The 20967-nt window shown below is 34.5% G+C and overlaps 1 protein-coding gene across 1 annotated transcript in view; it reads right to left on the reverse strand.

Annotated features, from left to right (window-relative positions):
- ADAMTS6 (ADAM metallopeptidase with thrombospondin type 1 motif 6) overlaps positions 1-20967 on the reverse strand; it is a 287287-nt gene that overhangs the window by 95215 nt on the left and 171105 nt on the right. The window contains exons 11-12 of the mRNA XM_038530727.1: positions 12523-12630; positions 673-818 (exon numbers count right to left, since the gene is read on the reverse strand). Of these exons, the coding sequence (XP_038386655.1) occupies positions 673-818; positions 12523-12630 (254 nt within the window). The remainder of the gene's footprint in view (positions 1-672; positions 819-12522; positions 12631-20967) is intronic.

A 20967-nucleotide genomic window follows, 5' to 3' on the forward strand; every position in this document is an offset into this window, starting at 1 on the left:
GGCAATACAGGCTACCAAAGAATACTGATGGGGCTGGCCTTTCGCCAGGGGGGCTCTGACCGGAGAAAAAGAGTGGTGGGAGAGGAACAGTCCGACCTGCATAAAATAGTCATGGGGAGAAAAGTGGTGGCAACTCCGGAAGATGATTAATAGGGGCATGTGAATGGAAACTATTTTAACACATGGGCACTATTCTTTTCATTGTGATTTGTGATGCGAATCAAGGCATTTCAACCCTTGAAGTGCTCTCATTGGTCCTTTTAATACTAATGTAGCAGTAATAATTTTATGTGACATGTGAAAAGACCTTAGGTTTCCTGGGAATAATGGTAATGTAGCTAAGATCAGACCTGGATTCATCCATAATTCAGTAGTTTTTGGAGGAGGAAATCTATCTGATTATTACTAGATTAAAAGTCTGGCTACACCTGGGATAGATACACAATGCTTTTTTTTTTTTTTCTTTTTCTTTTATTTTTAGTTACACAGTGAGGGGGAAGGGAAAAAAAGAGTCTAACAAGGCTCTTCCACTTTCCTGTGCCTATTGCTTGTTCAGAAGACAAACACTTGGCTCACTAGTGAAACGTTTTTACAGATAACATGTGAAACCACAGCTTTGAATCATTTCCAACTGTGTCTTTTTGTTGGCTTCGGCTTACTTTAGCTACTTACGCTGGACTGTCACAGTGTCTTAGGGATGAGGAGACGCCTCCCCCGCAGGTCCTGCTGCACTCTCCCCATAGTGACCAGGGACCCCAGCCCCCATCTATGCTCTGGGGCCAAGTGCCAAAAGGAACACAATCTCCCTGATAACACCACTGCAAGATTTCACAGAAAACACAGAATTAGCTTTTAGGCAGATAGAGCTATCAGGTTAGAAACACATAAGGGTCCGGCAATGACCAATTATAGGCATTAGCATTCTCCAACAGATAACAGACGGAGGGTTCTTTAACTGTTTAGACAATGGCGAAGGTGCATGTGATTTGCAAATTATCTTTAGTTAGGCAAAGATTTATAAACCTCTATTATGTACCAGGAGTCTAGAAAAAAAAACTTGATTTACTTCCTTTTTTCTTATTTCTCTTCCTCCAGAATCCTAGTGTTTCTCATTAAAGAGACCTCAAAAGTCTTTTTTAGATATTTTAGCATTAAAAATTTTTTCTTTATATTCCACTATTATTAGACTCATGGAATGATAACGCAATATGGAAAGTTCCCCAGTAAGGAATTTTTATGATGGTAATTGCTTTTACTTAAAAAAAAAAAGCTGGTTGAGGCTACAATAGTAAAAGAATGTGTTGTGGCATTTCATCTACACGAGTCCTGCAGACATAATAAAAGTAATGCCAAGATACTAGGGACAGGGTACAAAAAACTCTTACATATGCTGACTAGCCATGTGTATAGTCCCTGCATGAACATGTGTATTGGAATTCTTTCAGCTTTACTCTGCAGTAAACCACACATACTGCATGGAAGTAGAAAGCCAGGAATAATTTATCGAGACACAGACATCACATAATCAGGTCATAACTCTAACATGATAAATCTTATTCACAGAATATGGTAAAAAAAAAAAAAAAAGCCTTTTTATTTTTTTTTTAAACCAAGCCTTTCTAGGCCTTTATTGGGGCATTTTTCTGAATTATCAAATTTTGACACACCATCCTGATGCTCTGAAAGTCATTCGTGTATATGAATAACAATAAGAAACATTTATTAGAGTTGAATAACTGGCAGCAATGTCAGACTGTTACATAAAATTCAACTTTATGTTAAAATATAATGGTATTCTAACATTAGATGCTTAGAAAGTAATCAGTTTATTACACTACTTCCACATATCCAGTATTCTTTCACTTTTGACTATTTTCATGGCTACCACCTCAGATGAAACAGGCAAATGGAATAGCTTCTACTTGGCCTCTCTGCTTCTACTTTTTTCTACCTATAATCAAACCCAGTCCTTAGTAAACATTCAGAGTGCTTTAAAAAGAAAAACATATTATCACATCATGTCACTCTTTTGCTTAAATGATTGCACTACTTCCCTACTTACCTTAATTCTGGTCAGTAGTGGCCTTTGTGATCTGACCCCTGCCTCCTTCTTCACTCTTACTCTCTCTTGCACAAATTGGTCCAGACCACTGGACTTCTTTCTTTTCCTCAATACACTAAGTGTGTTCCCACTTTGGGGCATTTGCAATTGCTGGTCCTTCTGGGAATATTATTCTCTCAATTACTTATGTTACTGTTTTCTCATTATTCAGTCTCAATCAAGTGTCCTTTTATCAGAGATCTTTACTTGACTACCCTTATTCTGAAAAGGGTACTCCCCGTTACTTCCCACGCTCCCACTGCTAACTCCAGATGTAATAGAGATTACATCCTCCTGTGTTAGTTCCCTCTTAGCACTTACCATTATTTTAAATTACCCTGTTTATTTTTCAAATTACTTCTTTAGTAATTATCTCTTCTCATCAGTATATAACACCAAGAGATGCACATATGGCTATTTATTTATTTTAAGAATTATGAACATAGCATCATACTCATTTTAGGCAATTCATCTATGCTTTGAAGGGAAAAATTCAGCAACAAATCTAAGTGCACAAATAATCAACTTATTCTAGCAAAATATATCCTGAGAAGCAGGATAGCATGATGGTTGAGAACTGAGACCTGAATAGAAACTGAGATGCTGAGTAACTAATTTGACCTGTCTGCTCCTTAACTTCCTCATAAATAAAAAGCTAAATAATAATACAGCCTATAGCATGTGAGATTAAACAAAGATAATGTGAAGAACAGTACATAGGGAGTAGAAAGTTATCTGATACATGGAAAGAGTTCTGTAAATGTTAGTAACTGTTGGGTAAATTGCTTAAATTCTCTGGATCTCCATTTTCTTACCTATAAAATGGGAATAATAACACCATCCCTCTAGCAGGGCACATAAAGTGATTAGAACAATGGTAGTGTCATATTAGGCCTTCAGCAAAATTAGCTAATATCACTGTTAATATGGAATGCTCACATGTAGGAATGAGGCTTATGCAACTGCAGAGATCTAAATGTAGTGTGGACAGCATTTATAACCTTCCAAAATCCTGGAGAAAGCTAAGTTCCTGCCAGCCCTAGATGATGGTGCAGATACTGAATTCTTGGAAGGACACACAAATCTTCCAGAATGTGGAAAGCAATCAACAAGCACCCTTAGAAAGATAGGTTTCTCTCCACAGTGAATGATGCACATTTATCATCTCTTGCTATAGATGATGGCCCTGAGCATTTTTTTAAAAATTTCTTGTAAGAATTTTTAATACCCTTTATTTTAAAAAATTATCTAAATTAAAAAGACAAAACCAAAAATAGTTGGCCCATTTCTCCAAACCCTGGCAACCACCAAACTGTCCTCTATTATCTATGAAACTGATTTTTAAAAATACATATATATTTAATTTAATACATTATATTAATAATATAATATATTAATAATCAATACATAGCATTATATAGCAATAATGGGCTATTTAAATTTAATTAAAATTTGAAATTTAGTTCTTCAAACCCAATGGCTACATTTCCAGAGCTCCAAAGCCACACGAGGTTAGTGCCCACTATAGTGGACAGAGTAGATAAAGAACATTTCATCATCACAGAATGTTCTATTAGAAATGTTGAATGTCTACAACAGCATCTAACGTAGTAAAAAAACAACAAAAATTTATTGAACGAATGAGTTCATTACTTAAACTACAGAATTCTGTGTTCTATTCTGGTTACTGCAAGTAAGGAAAGAAATAGAGATACTGGAGGAAAAAAAAGTCAAATTCATCTTTGTTTCCATGGTAGTTGCATTCAGCCAATTTTCAGTATTTGTAACAAGATAAAAGAATTTTTATTTATTTTTAAGAGAAGTTCTGGGGGGATCCCTGGGTGGCTCAGCGGTTCAGTGTCTGCCTTTGGCTCAGGGTGTGATCCTGGAGTCCTGGGATCAAGTCCCGAGTCGGGCTCCGGGCATGGAGCCTGCTTCTCCCTCTGCCTTGTGTCTCTGCCTCTCTCTCTCTCTCGCTCTCTCTCGGTCTATCATGAATAAATAAATAAAAATCTAAAAAAAAAAAAAAAAGAAGTACTGGGTGATTATCATTTGTCCAAAAAAAATTAGGCAAGAGGGGGACTGGGGTGGCTCAGTCTGTTAACCATCTGCCTTGGGCTCAGGTCATGATCTCAGGGTCCTAGGATTGAGTCTCACATCAGGCTCCCTGCTCAGCTGGTCCCTCTACATGTGCTGTCAAATAAATAAATAAAATGTTTTTACAAAAATTAGGCAAGAGAAAGTAAAAATTTGCCTATAAGGCAGAACATTTTTTTTTTTTTTAAGATTTTATTTATTTATTCATGAGAGACACACAGAGAGAGAGGCAGAGACACAGGCAGGAAGAAGCAGGCTCCACTCAGGGAACCCGACGTGGGACTCAATCCCAGGTCTCCAGGATCGGGCCCTGGGCTGAAGGCAGCGCTAAACCACTGAGCCACCTGGGCTGCCCAAGGCAGAGCATTCTGACTTCAAGTCTAATAAATATTAATGTAGGACATTGAGAAAGATAATTAGTTTTATGAAAATTACCATGAAGGAAAAAATCTTTCTGTCCAAGGTGGTGAACCAGAGACAGTTGGCTGAACTGATAAAACAGTATCAACCCTGGGAGCAGGGCTACTGATAATAAAATACACTTGAGGGAGAGAATATTTTAGCTAACAGTTTATGGCTTACTTAATTGATTTTGAAGACCACTATTTGTATATTGATATACCAATTGTGTTAGGACTTCACCTATACAAAAGTCACAATTTGGGCCAAATAATCTCCAGTTTCACATTTTTGTTATTACAAGTAGCTGTGTATAATATGTATGCCTGCACTTATTTTCCTATGGGAATAGCTGAGCAATGTATTACTGACCAGCAATTACTGATTTTGTTCCCCCTAGTTTCAATTAATGACAACACTTAAAAAAATGCCAAATCTTAAAATTTACCATTTCAAGTTGGAAATTTAGCATTTTTGATGTAAAATAATATTAAAATTTGATTTTACATTTATTTTATACAATCACAGAGCTGCATCTAAAAGCTCAGAGAGATTTTGAAATTCATGTGGTCTAAGTGCTTCATTTTTTCATGGAAGAAACCAGAACCTTAAGGAGGCTGACTTGCCCAAAGTCACTTACTGGCAGAAAAAGGATTATCTGTCCAAAAATACACAAAAATCAGTGGGGAAAAAAACAATGTAGGAGTAGGATTATGCATTTGAAGTATATTAGAGTATTAAAGTATACTGGACTATATTTATTTCATAAAATACAAAATAACACTGGAGATAAAAACTCTTAGTGTACTGCTACATGTTATTTCAGATTTCTTTGAGTATTCTTATAATTTATAGATAAGACTTTTTTTGCATTTTTCAGGGGACAGAGAAATGGTGAAGGCCATAAGAATATTGAATGACAAAAAAAAAAAAGAATATTGAATGACATAGGTTCCAAAATATTTTATAATATTGTTATAGATGTTTCTGGGATGCTCACAAAATGCAGTACAGGGAGAGAAGTTACATAAGTTCTCTTGCTTTCCTTTTAAAACGTATTCTTAAGGTAAAAAACAAACAGTATTCAGTTTGTAGGATGCTCCTCGGTTCTCATCATCAATTAACATCTACATTGCAGTAGTATTTCATAAGTGGCTTGCTAGAACCTTTTATTGCATAAATTCCTGCTATTGGATTATACCTATTCCATGGAGTTATAATGTAATAGACAATTGTATGAGAAAAGTTAAATAACAAATATTAATGGCTAAAAAATGAAGAACTCAAAATTGTATTATAAGTATCAGTCATCTAGCAGTTGACAAGAGACTAGTGTCTAGCTTAATAACCAGTTAACAACTTAGACAACAAGTAAATTCAGTCTATGTAGTCTGTTTTATAAAACTGAGTTCTTATTCTAGCAATCAATATCCATGGTCCAAAGCAAGTGATTTTCTTTTTTCAGATTCCCTAATTATAAGATGGGTACTAACTTTAGTTTTTAAATCCAATGTGGTTTGGATTAGGACAACTTTAAAAATTAGTCTATGCAGACATGCCTTCAAAAAATTATAAATCTACCAAAGGACTTGGTTGATATTGATCTCTGGCAAAACAGTCTTTTGAGCTTTGTTTAGTTTCCCTCTACTTTATACTTAAGTAAAGGACATCTTTCGGATTCTTGTTATTTCTCTGCTCCAGCGCAGGTAAGTATCTTGATGTAGTACATGATTTTAGAGAAGAAACTTATTTAACTTAATAATAAATGCTTTTAAGGAACCTCCAGGGAACTTTATGTGGATCAAGTTATTGGAGACAATTTTCTAGATTATTACATGAATCGATATACACCAAGATTTTAACGTAAGTCATAAGTAATATAATTAGATTACACAAAATAAAGCAACTTGAGGTATATAAATCCTGTAAGCACATAAAGCTGAGAATTTTGAGTGCCGTATTTTCTACTTTTCTTATTTTTTTTCCATCTGAAGTTGCTGAACCCATAAAAGCTCTATTTCTACAGGCACAGAATTTTACTTAATTTCTTAAACTGCAGAAGTTAAATATTCAGATGGAGACAAGTTTCCTTTATCCTCAAAAATTATATCCAATCTAGTGATTTAGGACTATTCTAAGTATCAGTCTTGTTACTTCAGCCTAAATTTTCTAGATAAATTGGGTAAATTTGGCCTTCTTTTTGCTAATTCAGATATGCTAAACCAGATTCGGACAGGTGATAGAAGTGAAACTATCACATTTCAAAAATAAAATCTCATATTGCTCATTCTTGTTTTTCACATTCCTTCTAAATAAAATAAATATGTTATTAAAACTATCTAGAAAGATGATACATTCCAGTGAGGCTTTAAAAGTTTTCTTAAGAAACACTTACCCATTAATAATCAACATCCTTTGATATTAGACCACTCAATTTCATGATCTACATAGGGAATTATGTTCAAACAAGATAATATTACAAATCAAACAATCTAAATGAGAATTTGTCAGAATTCCACAAAGCAAAATTTCAACATGAGTATAGACATTATTTTTAAATATATATAATATATATATTTTTAGTAAGAATCATTTTAGGATGTGATTATGGTACATCTTGTACCATAGCCAGCACTTTGGGTCCAGCCAGCATCTGGAATGAGAGACCTCTAAGGAAATCCTAAGATTTTGAGGGAAGTGATTTTGGTGATTCAATATGGAACATTCTTCCCAAGTCAGAAAAACTGAGAGTTGGAGCATAGCACTATTAAAAGCTTTATCTTTCTGCTGTGCAGGTGCAGGAATGCAAAAGCTTATTTCAGCCCAAATTCTAAATCAGAACTTGTCATCCCATACTATTTAAATTTCTAGAGCAATTGAAAGGACTATTCTTTTTTCACTTCCTGTGTTTATAGTTTGGGACCCAGTCAAAACAGAATATATTTTACTCTTAAGTGAATTAAGATCTAGGGCTGCAAATGTCCTATTTACATATCTAGTGCTTTCAAAGGGTATATAATAATCCTATTCTAATACAGTCCTATGTCTCTCCCATGCCAAGATTATTAGGAATCAGTGTTAAGTATGAATAGGCCTAAATTCTGGGCTATATCTCTAACTGGTCTTGTAGAATCATTAAATCAGCATTTTGGCAATAAACCAAGTATTGGAAACTATTTTGGTCACCATCAGAGCTTGCAAAGATTGAGTTTTGATTTTCCTTAATGTCCTGTTCAGTAACAATGCCAACACTACTATCAGAGTTTTTACAGTCTAAACCGTTGTTTATTATTTTATCACGTATGGCATCCCTCTGATTCCTGTCCAAAGAGCTATTGTTGATGCCACGACTAAGGAAAGTTCTTTTGGCTGAAAGCTATATTGATTGATTTGTAGGAGTGTGACCTGTGGATGCACAGTACCAGCGCACCGTCTGGGCTCATCAAATTTCCTCCTTTGGTTAATGCTACTGTCCCTGAGCACATCCATTCTGACCATATGGTTCTTATTCAATACTTGAATGGCTTATTCAGGCAAACATCCAATGGCTGTAATAGCGATGTCAGACCCCCCAGGACTCACGCAAAGATCAGTTTTTAATTTTTTGGCCATATTTCTTACTCCATCTGCTAAATGTGCATGGAACAGTTCCCATACTTACATGGAACATTTGTGGAACTGCGCCCCCGGGCAGGAATCCCATATCTTTTGCAGCCAGAGTTTGACGAGATCATTGTGGATCCAGTCCTCTGGATATGTCTATGCTATCACTTGAGCAATATTTCTCCCCTCCCCTGACCTTTTTTTTTTTTTTTTTTTTCTTTTTAAAGGATTTATTCAAAACACAACGAACAGCTTTGGTTTTATCTTGCTGGCTAGACAGGATGCAGGTTTTTTTCTTGTTCCTTCTGAAGACAGTAGTTTTGAAATTCAAAGTTAAGATCAGAGGCCAGTCATGGGTATTCCATTCATGTTTCTGAGACACACAAACTTATGCTTACACTCTTTGATGTTCGTTAGTGCCAGTTAAGACAGTCTGGTGAAGAATTTCCTGCCTATCATCCAAGGTTGGAAAATAACAATGAAATGAATGATGATGCTCTAGTAACATACACTGGCACCTTCCCTCTGAAGAAGCCCACAAAAAGCTCTACTGAGATATTATTTTGTTCTATCCTCACAAGATCTCTACAAATGTAGAAATAGACCTCTCTCATTTTAAAGTAGAGATTCGTTATTTTGCCAGTTGTAACACAATTGTATATTCTTTCTTCAATGTTATGCCCACAGTGCTTTCTGACTGTAATTCCTGAGATAACAAATCATTACAGGTAGGTATGTGAAAATTTCACTTAGTATTAAAGGGTTCAATACATTGTCACCCCCAATCTCAGGTTCCGAGACTGTGACAATAAAAATTTGCTTTTTTCTCTGCAATTTCCCATCTGAAGGTAAAGTAAAATCAGAGGCAGTATAGAGGGGCAAAAGTTTCAACTTTGGAATTAGAAAGACCCATCCTAGAGTCTCAGCTCTGCTTTTAAATTGCTTTGCAATCTTAGGCTTTCAAGTCTTACTCTCTTCATCTGTAAAATGGGGTTAAAACAGTACTTACCTCATGGGAATTTTGCCAATACTAAATAGAACAAATATGTGCCTTGCACAGTGTAAGTACTTTAAAATTTTTCATTGTCATCATCATGATCATCATGGTTACTAGTAATGGGCAACTATATTTTAATGCCACACAAAGTTGACTAGACCAAGCAAAATTGCTACTTTGTGTCACTGACTCTTCGCATGGCTATTTTGGTTGGAGTTCTAGTTTAATTTCTTTTTTTTTTTTTTTTGAGTTCTGTTTTAATTTCCAAACAGATAAAGCCTTAAGAGGAAAATCTGCATTTGGCAACTGTAAACATGCTTCCTTTTTAAGGAAAAAAAAATAACTGAAATCGACAATAAATATTCATAAATAAATAACATGGCAAGTTCAGTTAGTATAAAATAAATAAAAAATAAAGAATGGCTCAGGTCTCATTTCTAGTTCTTTGTATTTTTTCCCCTTAAACTTGTAGGTTGATCTAGTACTTTGAAAGCCTTTTCATAAACTCACTGTTAATAACAGAGATAGTTTGAGGGTCTTCTCATAGCACTCTGCCCTTTTCTTTTCTACGAGTCTGCTACATATTCGTTCTTTTCATTCACTCATTTAAGTTTCGTTAGTGACTTTCCTAAAGCTGTCTGTTGATCTTCCACGTCTCTGAAAGAATGGCTAACATTTGTTTTGTAGATCAATTTTATTTATTTGTTTGTTTGTTTGTTTCAAGTAGGTTCTACACCTAGCATGGAGCCCTGTAGATTAATTTTGGATGGTGAAATCTAACATATTGACTATATGAAACTATGATGTTGTGGATGTTGAATGCTCTCTTGGCACACAAACTTAGCTACACTTACAAAGTTCTTAAATAGTCTTTCTTGGAACCTAAGATGTTCTGTTGAGGTATGTCAGAAGCTGACAAGGGTCCACGGACAGGGTGAGGAGGTAGGCAAGGAGTTCTTTTAGCAAGAGTATATCCATTGTTTCAAATATATATATCAGAATTCTGTAGACTTTGTTTGAAGAAAGCATTTAGAGATCAAAAAGTCGACAACCATTAACTAAGATTAAGAATGTGAATCTCGGGCAGCCCGGGTGGCTCAGCGGTTGGCGCTGCCTTCAGCCCAGGGCGTGATCCTGGAGACCTGGGATCGAGTCCCACGTCAGGCTCTCTGCATGGAGCCTGCTTCTCCCTCTGCTTGTGTCTCTGCCTCTCTCTCTCCTCTCTGTGTATTCTCATGAATAAATAAATAAAATCTTAAGAAAAAAAAAAAAGAATGTGAATCTCTGGGGTGCCTGGATGGGTCAGTTGGTTAAGTGTCTACCTTCAGCTCAGGTCATGATCCTGGGGTCCTAGGACTGAGCCCCACATGCTCCTCCCTGCTCGTGCTTTTTCTCTCTCTCTCTCTCTCTCTCAAATATATAAATAAAATCTTTAAAAAAAATGTGAATCTTTAGGGATGTCTGGCTGGCTTAGTCAGAAGAGCATGCCACTCTTGATCTAAGGGTTGTGAGTTGAAGCCACATGTTGAGTGCAGAGATTACTTAAATAAACTCTAAAAACAGAATGGGAATCTTTAGAAATCAAATATGTTTTTGCCCCATTTTATTCACTTTCTCTTGTCTGTCCTTATTTGTGTGTATGCACACAAATATAAAAGTATTATATCTCTGTTTATCTAAATTTAAATTCAATACTGTTAGCTTTAATATTATTGAGAGTTTTTTCTTGGTATTCCTCAAAATTGTCTGTAATTTCCCCCCCAAAATATCACCTCTCTTACACATGTGCAAATAGCTGTAAGATATAACATTTGGGGATTCTACTATTAAGCACAAATGATAAGATATTAAATATGTATCTACACATAAATGATTAGTGGGATTGAGCTATATGTTTTCAGATAGATAGCCACTATTAATGGTTTCTTTACTTGAAATGATTATATATTTTATATAATTTATAATTTATATAATTTATAGATTATATAATTTATAGATTTTATAATTTATAGATTATAATTTATATATATAATTTATAGAATTTATAGTGTTTAAAAGAATGAATTCTTTATGCTTGGGATTTAAAAATAAAGTAAAATAAAGAGTCATCAGGCTTAGCGATAGTATTATTCTAGGCAAAAAGAAACTGTGGCCCATGGACTAGATCACAAGAATAATAATCAATCAGGGGCAAATAAAGAAAGGGATTCTCACCGTAACTTTCTCCCCTCACTATTATGTATTTCTTCTAAGTACAGATTGATGTAAATTGCTACTTCTCGTTGACAAGAACTGCTGACTCCAAAATAAACCTAGACTGTTGTTTCAAGAATGCAGTTCTTAATATTTTCTATTACTTCAGTGAAAAAAAAAAAGAAAGAATTTTTGGTAGTGTGTGAAGGTCTCTGTATTTTTATTGGCTACTTACAAAGTCTCAAAAAAAGATCCCTAATCCTTTAAAAATGACCCTATCAATTCATACATTTAGCACAATTTACCAACATTTCCAAACTCAGCATGGAAAAGCCATCAACATGGCACTAGGTCACGGGTCCTGAATGAAGCCGTCAGCAAGGATTAATAAAACTATGACAGCTGCCCAAAAGCTTTCATTCTTTTATTTAAACATCAGATTGCAAACTGAAATTCAGTGTAATCTTTGTTGAAAGTACCCCAACTAACATGGAAGAATTTAGAAATGAGAACAGAAGACAGTAGTAGCTATTATTATAAATTTAGTAGGCAGCAAATAAATTCTAGAATTCATATTTATAGCAATTCTTAAAGAATTTCAGAAATAGTATAAACTATTCTTATCCTTTTGAACAATTCTTAATAATGATATTTTTTCGAAAACTAGACCAATGAAACTAAAATTATTTAGCTATAATTCCTATGCTCAGTAAATTGTCTGATCATTCCTCCAATACTTGCCCTTTCTCTTATATTGTAATTTTAAAATAAACTCTAGTTTGACTCTAGTAATAAAATATATTTGTGGGTCACATAATTTTCCTGAGAATTATTTATCAAAGAAACATAAACTTATGTGACTAAACAGACCATATTATATGACAAGATTATTGTTGGATTTTCTGTTCAAATATATACATATATGCACAGAAAGGTGTAACTGAGCCAGAATAATCATCACTGTAATTTCCTAAACATAGCAGATGCACAGATGTCAATCTGTGCCAATTAACTCATTAGGCTAGATATCTACTATTTTCTCATGCATGATTTCCTAGTAGTTGAATACCAACACCAGAAATGGATCAATTTAGTCTACTTGTCAAATAGATAATAAATCATTTGAGCTTACCCCCTTTTCAATATTCCCAGTTTGACAGAGTGTTCCTTCAGCTGCAGGAATACTGTTGGTGACACAGCGGTTGCTTTTGCTGAGACACCAGAGCTCTCTACACACTTCCTAGGAAAGAAGGCAAAAAGCAAGTTGATCAGAAGTAGAGACTAAAATCACGTCCACTTCTTCCATAAAATATACCTATGTGCACTCGGCATTACTTTACTAAGACATCCCAGGTGTTTTCCTGCTGTTAAAGCATAAGAGATGAAAATTTTGGAAGGAGATTCTTATGCAAGATGTGTTACCCATTTGCAGAATCACTTAAATAATTTTCTTTATAATTCTTATTTTAGTGGATAAAGAATATCTTAGTTTTTATTAGAATATTTATTTTATTTTATTTTTTTAAAAAGATTTTATTAATTTATACACAGAGAGGAGAGAGAGAGGCAGAGACACAGGCAGAGGGAGAAGCAGGCTCCATGTAGGAAGCCTGATGTGGGACTCAATCTCGGGTCTCCAGGATCACGCCCTTAGCCGAAGGCAGACGCTCAACCGCTGAGCCACCCAGGCGTTCCCCCACTAGGATCTTTGAAAAGTACTGTGCAGAAATTTCACTGAAACACTGGTGCCTCTGGCTCACTCAGTCAGTAGAATATGCAACTCTTGATCTCAAGGTTGTAAATTCAAGGCCCATGTTGGGTATAGAGATTGCTTAAAGATAAAATCTTTAAAAAAGAATGTTTTTTAAAAAAGAAATTTCATTACTATAGAAGAGTACAGAGAACGAATGAATATGTAGAAAATGAATTTACTACTCTTAAGAATATACAATAGTACAAACTTATCAATTACTAATAAAGTGTTACCAAGTAGATGAATTCCTAGATATATTGTAATATTCAAAGACCATTTTAAAAAGAAAAAAAAGGGGATCCCTGGGTGGCTCAGCGGTTTGGCGCCTGCCTTTGGCCCAGGGCGCGATCCTGGAGTCCCGGGATCGAGTCCCACATCGGGCTCCCGGCATGGGGCCCGCTTCTCCCTCCTCCTGTGTCTCTGCCTCTTTCTCAATCTCTGTGTCTATCATGAATAAATAAATAAATAAATCTTTTTAAAAAATAATAATAAAAGAAAGAAAAGAAAAGAAAAGAAAAGAAAAGAAAAGAAAAGAAAAGAAAAGAAAAGAAAAGAAAGAAAAAGAAAAAAAGAGACCACAGGTATGGGCAGTGACTAATTTCTAAAATTCATATACACCTAAAGAACAATCTAGCAATGCTTTTTTGCAGATCATCAGTGTAGCCCACCTGCATGGAAGGAAATGTGGTTTTGAACAAATGCTGCTCTTTATGTGTCATTTTCAAAACAGACATATTTCAGATGTTGTTTGGAGCTGTCCTGTCCTCTTTACTATGATTTCTCATTATCCTACTTTAGCATGGGAGAATTAAAACACTTACTATAATATTGGCAATATAAAAATACTTTAGCTTGTTCATACCATATTAATTTGTCAAATTTTGAAATAAGCTGTCTAACATGTCCCTAAGTATTTTAAGTAACAGGAAAAAAAAAAAACCTGCTTTGAAGAAAATACTCAAATTTTTTAGTTTCTTTTTATTTATGATCACCAACTGGCATCATTACCAATAATACAAGTTTTTAAGTTAAACTAGAACCATGTAGTACAAAATATATATTTGCAATAAAAATATACTAATCTGGAGTGTGAAGATAAATTTATGTATGACATTCACTTTTATTGCTTCTATTCCCCAACTGCTCTTTTTACTCTCAAAATATCATTATAAAAAACGTATGTCATATAAACACAATTCAGAAATAAAGCAGTAACATTTTAAATTCACTGGTTCACTGTTCCTACAAATGGAAACGCCCTACAGGGTATAACACTGAGCAGATCTCTTTGGGCTCCTCTTTACGATGCTCCCTTCCACCCCGCACAAAAGGAGACATAGAATTTCCATTAATTTTTTTTTAAGATTAATTATTTGAGAGAGAGAAAGTGCACATATAAGTGGGTGGGCTTGGAGGGACACCAAGAGAGGGAGAAGCAGACTCCCCACTGAGCAGGGAGCCCCACTTGGGGCTGGATCCCAGGATCCCAAGATCATGACCTGAGCCAAAGGCAGATGCTTATCCAACTGAGCCACCCAGGTGCCCCTCTATTAGGCTTCTAAAATGTTTCTGAATAAATCTACTCGATATCTACTTTAAATTCTATTTGGAGAATTATTGAGCTAGAAGAGAGTTAAAACATTATAAAAGAAAAACAACATGTACTTGTAGATCATAATATAAACATAATTTTCCTGTTCTTACAACTTAATTTACTGCAAATTCTACTTTCTTTCAAAGTTTCAGTTTCTGTTTTATGACTATAAATAACTATTTTAGTGTTCCTTTCCTATAGGAGATGGTTTCTTAATATATATGTTCCTAAATATATTATTTCAGTTTGATATTAGAAAAACAGTAGTACTAACATTTTAGGGTCTTAAAATACTATCCCATACATCAAAAACACCCATATTCAAAGAGAAACTGTGTTCGCTAAAACAGAGAAGCATTGCTTAAAAAATGTATTAAGAGATTACAAAAAAAAAATCCATAATCCTGGACTATACTACTGATCTTTTATGATTTTATTAGGTCTAAGTCTTAACTTTAGACAGAAGTAAAAGAAGCCTGAAGTTTAGATACACTGTGAAATGAAAATTCTATCATTGAATGGGAAAATGTTCAAAGCATCTATTAGGAAAACATACTACTATGAGGTCAACTTACAAAAACTTTTTTCCAAAAGTGCCTTGAAAATCTCTACCCAAAACAGCAAATGCTCAAGATATTTTTTCAAAGCTTTAATCTCAAGATTCATAGTACAGCCCTTGATAGAGCCTTATTATCCTATAGAGAATAACACATTTTGAAAGGTAGATTCCCACTGCTAAGAGAACTTTATTACCTAGTGGGCTCCTGGGGATTGGAATTTTGCTAGGGCATTAACTTCCCACAAATTACTGTTTGAAGCATGAGACTGTAAATTTATGTAGAGGAAATACTCCCAAGATGTAAAACTAGTCTCAGAAAAGGCTCTGAAGATTTTTCAAATATATCTCTTATCTAGAATGTCAGCTTGAATAATAAAGATCATGACATCTCAATTAAGATTTCCCAAGATAAAAAAAATTCACTTAAAAGATAGAAACTAAGAAAATCTTATTTTATACTAAGATAGCAAGAGGTACACTTCCTGAAAGAACTTGAGAATACTTTCTTCTTTTTAAAAAAGATTTTAATTTATTTAATTTAGAGAGAAAGTGCATGCATGAGTTGGGAGGAGGGGCAGAGAGGGAGGAGGGGAGAAGGAAAGAACCTCAAGCAGAATCCCTCCTGAGCACAAAGCCCCACATGGGGTTCAATCCCATGACTCAGAGATCACAACCTGAGCCCAAACCAAAAGTCAAATGCTTAACCGACTAGGCCACTCAGGCTCCCGGAGAACATTTTCATACATTCCAAAATACTCTTCTTTAAACTGTTGGATCCTAGAACATGGATGATATATTTACAGAGGTATATGCATAGGTATATCAGTTGCCAAATAAGCATCCTAAGTTAGGTCCCAAGTTTTTCACTAATAAGTTAAATGCATTCTGAAATTTTTTGGCTCCTAGGGAATTTGTATAACCACCATCATATTAGATGGATTAATATTCCTACATAAAATAAATAACATAGAGTATAGTTAGTGAGATAGATTGATGATTTTTGACTACCCGCCAGCTTGGCTCTAGAAAAACATAGTTCTCTTTCAGATACTCCTAATTTTTTACAGGAGAAGTTAAGATTTATTAAGATTATTTTATAACTTCTATGAACTAATAAACTATTGCCTGTGTTAGGGAGATTCCTTTCTCTAACCCTACTCTCTAGGAGAAATTTTGGTCTCTGTGCTTGCTCTAGAGTTTAAGGAAGGTGAGGGAAGTCATCAACAGTCTTCACTAAGGGAAATTTCTGTTACATGACACTGAAAATTGGAAATGGACTCTCTCATTTCTTGGGCTCAACTTGTAACCAGTTGGGAGGATTGCCTGGATAAAACAAAACATTATTTCCCATTCATTCAATAATACTTCTTGAGTGTCTACTATTCACCAGGCATTATATTATGAAAAAATAACACTATCAAAGAATTTATAGAAACCAGGGAGAAAGTAGGGTACAATCAGACATAGATTGGTACTGCTTTATGGAGTTTTCAATATTTGGCGACAAAATTAGAAGAGTGATATCAGTGTGGTTAGATTTTTTTCATGAAACTAAAATTTTTAATTTTAACAGACTCTTGTTATTTATTACTTTTTACTTTTTAGGTATGGTTCTTTTTTTACTTTTTAGGTGTCACAAAAGACTGTACAGTTCCTGAGGGCAGAGTGTATGTGTGTTAATGGCAGTCTTGACAAAATGTTTCTACTTGGCAAAATTAAAAGTTTGCATCCCTGAATCGGTTTGCTAATTTTCAGAGAGAAATTTTCCTGCATACAAAAACCTAAAAGCTTCTGAATCACGCACTGCCCAAAACTTGATAATCAGTGTTTTTTTTTTTAAACATATCGATACGTTGATCAACTCTTTCTTATGTTCCAGCACTATCTTCTGAATTCAATTTCTTTCTTCTTGACATGCATCCTTCCAGAGTGAATTTAGCAAGAGATTCTGGGATTTTTTTAAGATTGATTGATTGATTGATTGGTTTTAGATAGATAGAGGAGGGGGAAGGGACAGAAGGAGAGGGAGACAGAGAATCTCAAGAAGACTCCCTGTTGAGCACAGAGCCTGATGTGGGGCTCAATCTCATGACCTAAGATCATGAGCTGAGCCAAAATCAAGAGCTGGACATTTAACCGAATGAGCCACTCAAGTGCCCCAAAGGACTGTTGTTCTTCGTTTTTTAAAATTTATTTTACCCTCAATTTAAAAATATTTTAATTGAATATGGAATTCTAGGCTAGCATTTGTCTTATCTTAGCATTTGAAGGTACTAAGTTCATTGTTATCTGGACTCCATACATGGAGGCTGACTGAGAAATAATTTATCAGTCTAATCACTATTTCTTTGTGATGAAGTTTAGCTGCTTTCAAAAGTTTGTCTTTGCTATACTGCAGTAGCTAGGTGTCCTTTTATTTATCTACTTGGGGCTCATGCTTTGAATTTACATCTTTCTTTAATTCTGAAAAATTATTAGTTATATAATTTATATAATATATAATTATAGCTATATATTTGTGATGTATATATCACAAATATAATATATACTATATTATATATATTAATATATTATATTTTATAGCCAGAAAACTGCACTGTCAAATATATTATATTACTATAATATTATATATTAAGTTATATATAATATATATTATAATATCACAAATATTATATTTATATCTAATTATATATATAATTATAGTTCATTCACTTATATTGGATATTGTCATTCTAACCACCATGTCTATTAAGTCCTTTTCATATTTACCATTTATTCTTCCATTGGGGTGCTAATCTTTCTGCTTATTCACATCATGATGGATTGCTTCCTAATGTCTGTTATTTTCTTTTCAAGCTTATCTTCAGGGAACACTGTTTTTTGATGGAGCATCCTGTGCTTCATGAGTTGCTGAAGCTTTGGGCATTTGTTTCTATCATATACCCTAAGGTTTGACTCATTTTTTTTTGTTTCACTGGTTTTTGTGTTGATTTATTTGGTCAGCACCATGTATGGAGACCATACAAAGTCATACTCTGTTTTTTTTTTTTTTTTTTTTTTTTAAGATTTTATTTATTCATGAGAGACCCAGAGAGGGAGAGAGGCAGAGACACAGGAGGAGGGAGAAACAGGCTCCATGCCGGGAGCCTGATGTGGGACTCGATCCCAGGACTCCAGGATCGCACCCTGGGCCAAAGGCAGGCGCTAAACCGCTGAGCCACCCAGGGATCCCCTCATACTCTGTTCTTATGTGAGGCACAAGCCTAAAGCTTCAATTTCTCATGTGAGCTATTTTTTCCCCATCCAAAGCATAGGATAGACACTTAATTGTCATTTCCGTTTCGCTATTCCTTCACAGTAGAAATGACCCTTACCTCATACCAGGCTGATGTCCCCTATTCTAATGCAGAAAACCTCAGCTTACCAGCTTGCCATTTGTTTTCTGTTTTTTTTTTTTTTTTTTAAGATTTTATTTATTTATTCATGAAAGACAGAGAGAGGGAGGCAGAGACACAGGCAGAGGAAGAAGCAGGCTCCATGCAGGGAGCCCAATATGGCACCTGATCCTGGGACTCCAGCCAGGATCATGCCCCAGGCCAAAGGCAGGCACTAAACCGCTGAGCCACCAAGGGATCCTGACCAGCTTGCCATTTGAACTTCAACTCCTCTCTGTTTCTGCCATGACCCTACCTTCCTTTTCTCGTTCTGATACACACAAGCTTTCTGTTGAAATGTAATAAATGCATTCTGTGAAAACCCCTGCATTGTGTAAAACTACTTATGAAGAAAACACAATTTATGGGGAAAATAGGGTTGGGGCAGACCAATGAAAACTTAGGTAATTTTATAGCCAGAAAACTTTGCACTGTCAAATCTTTGCATTTGATACCAGCACCCTAGTTGATCCTTTGTAGCCTTGAACCTGTAGCTTGTGATGCTTTCTCCTTAGAGACGTAAGTCTTTGAGGATATTTGCCTCCCATAGAGGTCATTTTCATAAAAATTAAAAAATTGGATTCAAGGCATAGCTTCTTTATCATTTTTTAAAAATAACACAAAGGATATATTATAGATTCTTCATTTGCCTTCATGATTTTAATAGATTATTTAAAGCTTTTGAGAATGGAGTCACTAAGTGATCTACTATGTCTAATAAAGACCCTTCTTTGGATTTGCAGGGTTTTTTCTATGAGACTTTCAATAATACCATTGATCTTTTCTTTGTGAGAAAGCTTACCTGGGCATCACATCATTATGCAATAGGAAACAATCATATATGGACAAATAAGACTTACGCGTAACACTGGCATCATTCTACAGTGTGTCAGTGTGTCAATACTCCTTAAAAGTATTCCATGATCTTCCAAGAGACAAGACTTAAAATATTGCTACTTATTTAAAATTTTAATACCAACTCCCAGACTTCTAGTCTATTTGAATTTTCAAATGAATGACACTGTTTGCAAATATTAACAATAAAAAATAGCAAATACAAATAATAATAAAAATACATATGAAGGTTGTAGTTTTAAAGTAATTTTTATAAAGTAAAATAATGTACCTGATATTTGGAAAACAATTTTGTAAAATACTGAACTAGGTCTTTGTTGATCAGAATAGAATAACTGATTCTTTTACACTCAAAAACTCTTTCAAAATAATAAGAGAAATTTAAATTATCTTTTCTAATGTTTTTATAACTATGTGTTTTCATAACTATAGCTCTTAAAAGATACTAAAAATACAAAGGAGAGCCCTTTAATTTACCTGTGAAAATTAAAATTAGCAGTTTACCTGTGAAAATTAAAATTAGGGGAAAGAGATATAAAATTACCAAACCATTTTATAATGACTTTGTCAATATGAAAGTAAAACAGTATACAAAGAGAAAATGGCCTCTTTGTTGCTAGATGATTTTTAAAAAAAATTTTTTTTAAACAAATATAAGGATCATAGAAGAAACATATACACATTTTCTGCCCTTGAGAAACCCTAAATCCTATGCCATCTTGGGTCTTTAGTTCTGAATATGAAACATTTTCTTTGTCCTCATTACCCTATCAGTAAGTAACATCTCTCAACAGCTGTTTGCAATAAAGGATCCTGACGGCCAAAGGGGAGAGTAGAGCCTGAAGAGGTCAAAAAGGAGCATCAATGATTAGAAAGGTTACTTATCATGGTATCACACAAAGGAAAATTGAAAACCAACATATGGTGACCCCGTGGCCTGGCTCCAGGTGTTTAGTAGCCATCTGAAGAAAGAGAATAATGCACCCTTATTTCAGCTTTAAATAGGTTAATCCTGTTGTGTGGATAATTTAAATACAAGAGATCCTAGAAAGACATATATTTTTGTTATATATATGCATACAAATATATATATATATACTCACACACATATATTTAACAAAGAACTAATCTAGAAATGCAAGTTAAATAATTATCAATTTGAAGAGGTTAAAAAAATGATTAAAAAGTTTTGAAAAATATCTCTAAGAAGCAAATCCAAAGCAAAAACAAGTGATCTTTAAGAATACAAGTAATTATGGACCTAAAATTTTGGGTTGAAATTTAAGGGAAAATAAAAACAAAATCAATTTCTTATTAAACACATGCCTAATAAGCATATGTGTTTGGACTCCAAAAGAATATTGAATTGCTAAAATAATACC

The sequence above is a fragment of the Canis lupus genome, chromosome 2 (genome assembly GCF_011100685.1).
Source record: "Canis lupus familiaris isolate Mischka breed German Shepherd chromosome 2, alternate assembly UU_Cfam_GSD_1.0, whole genome shotgun sequence".
In the NCBI taxonomy this organism is placed as follows: Eukaryota; Metazoa; Chordata; class Mammalia; order Carnivora; family Canidae; genus Canis; species Canis lupus.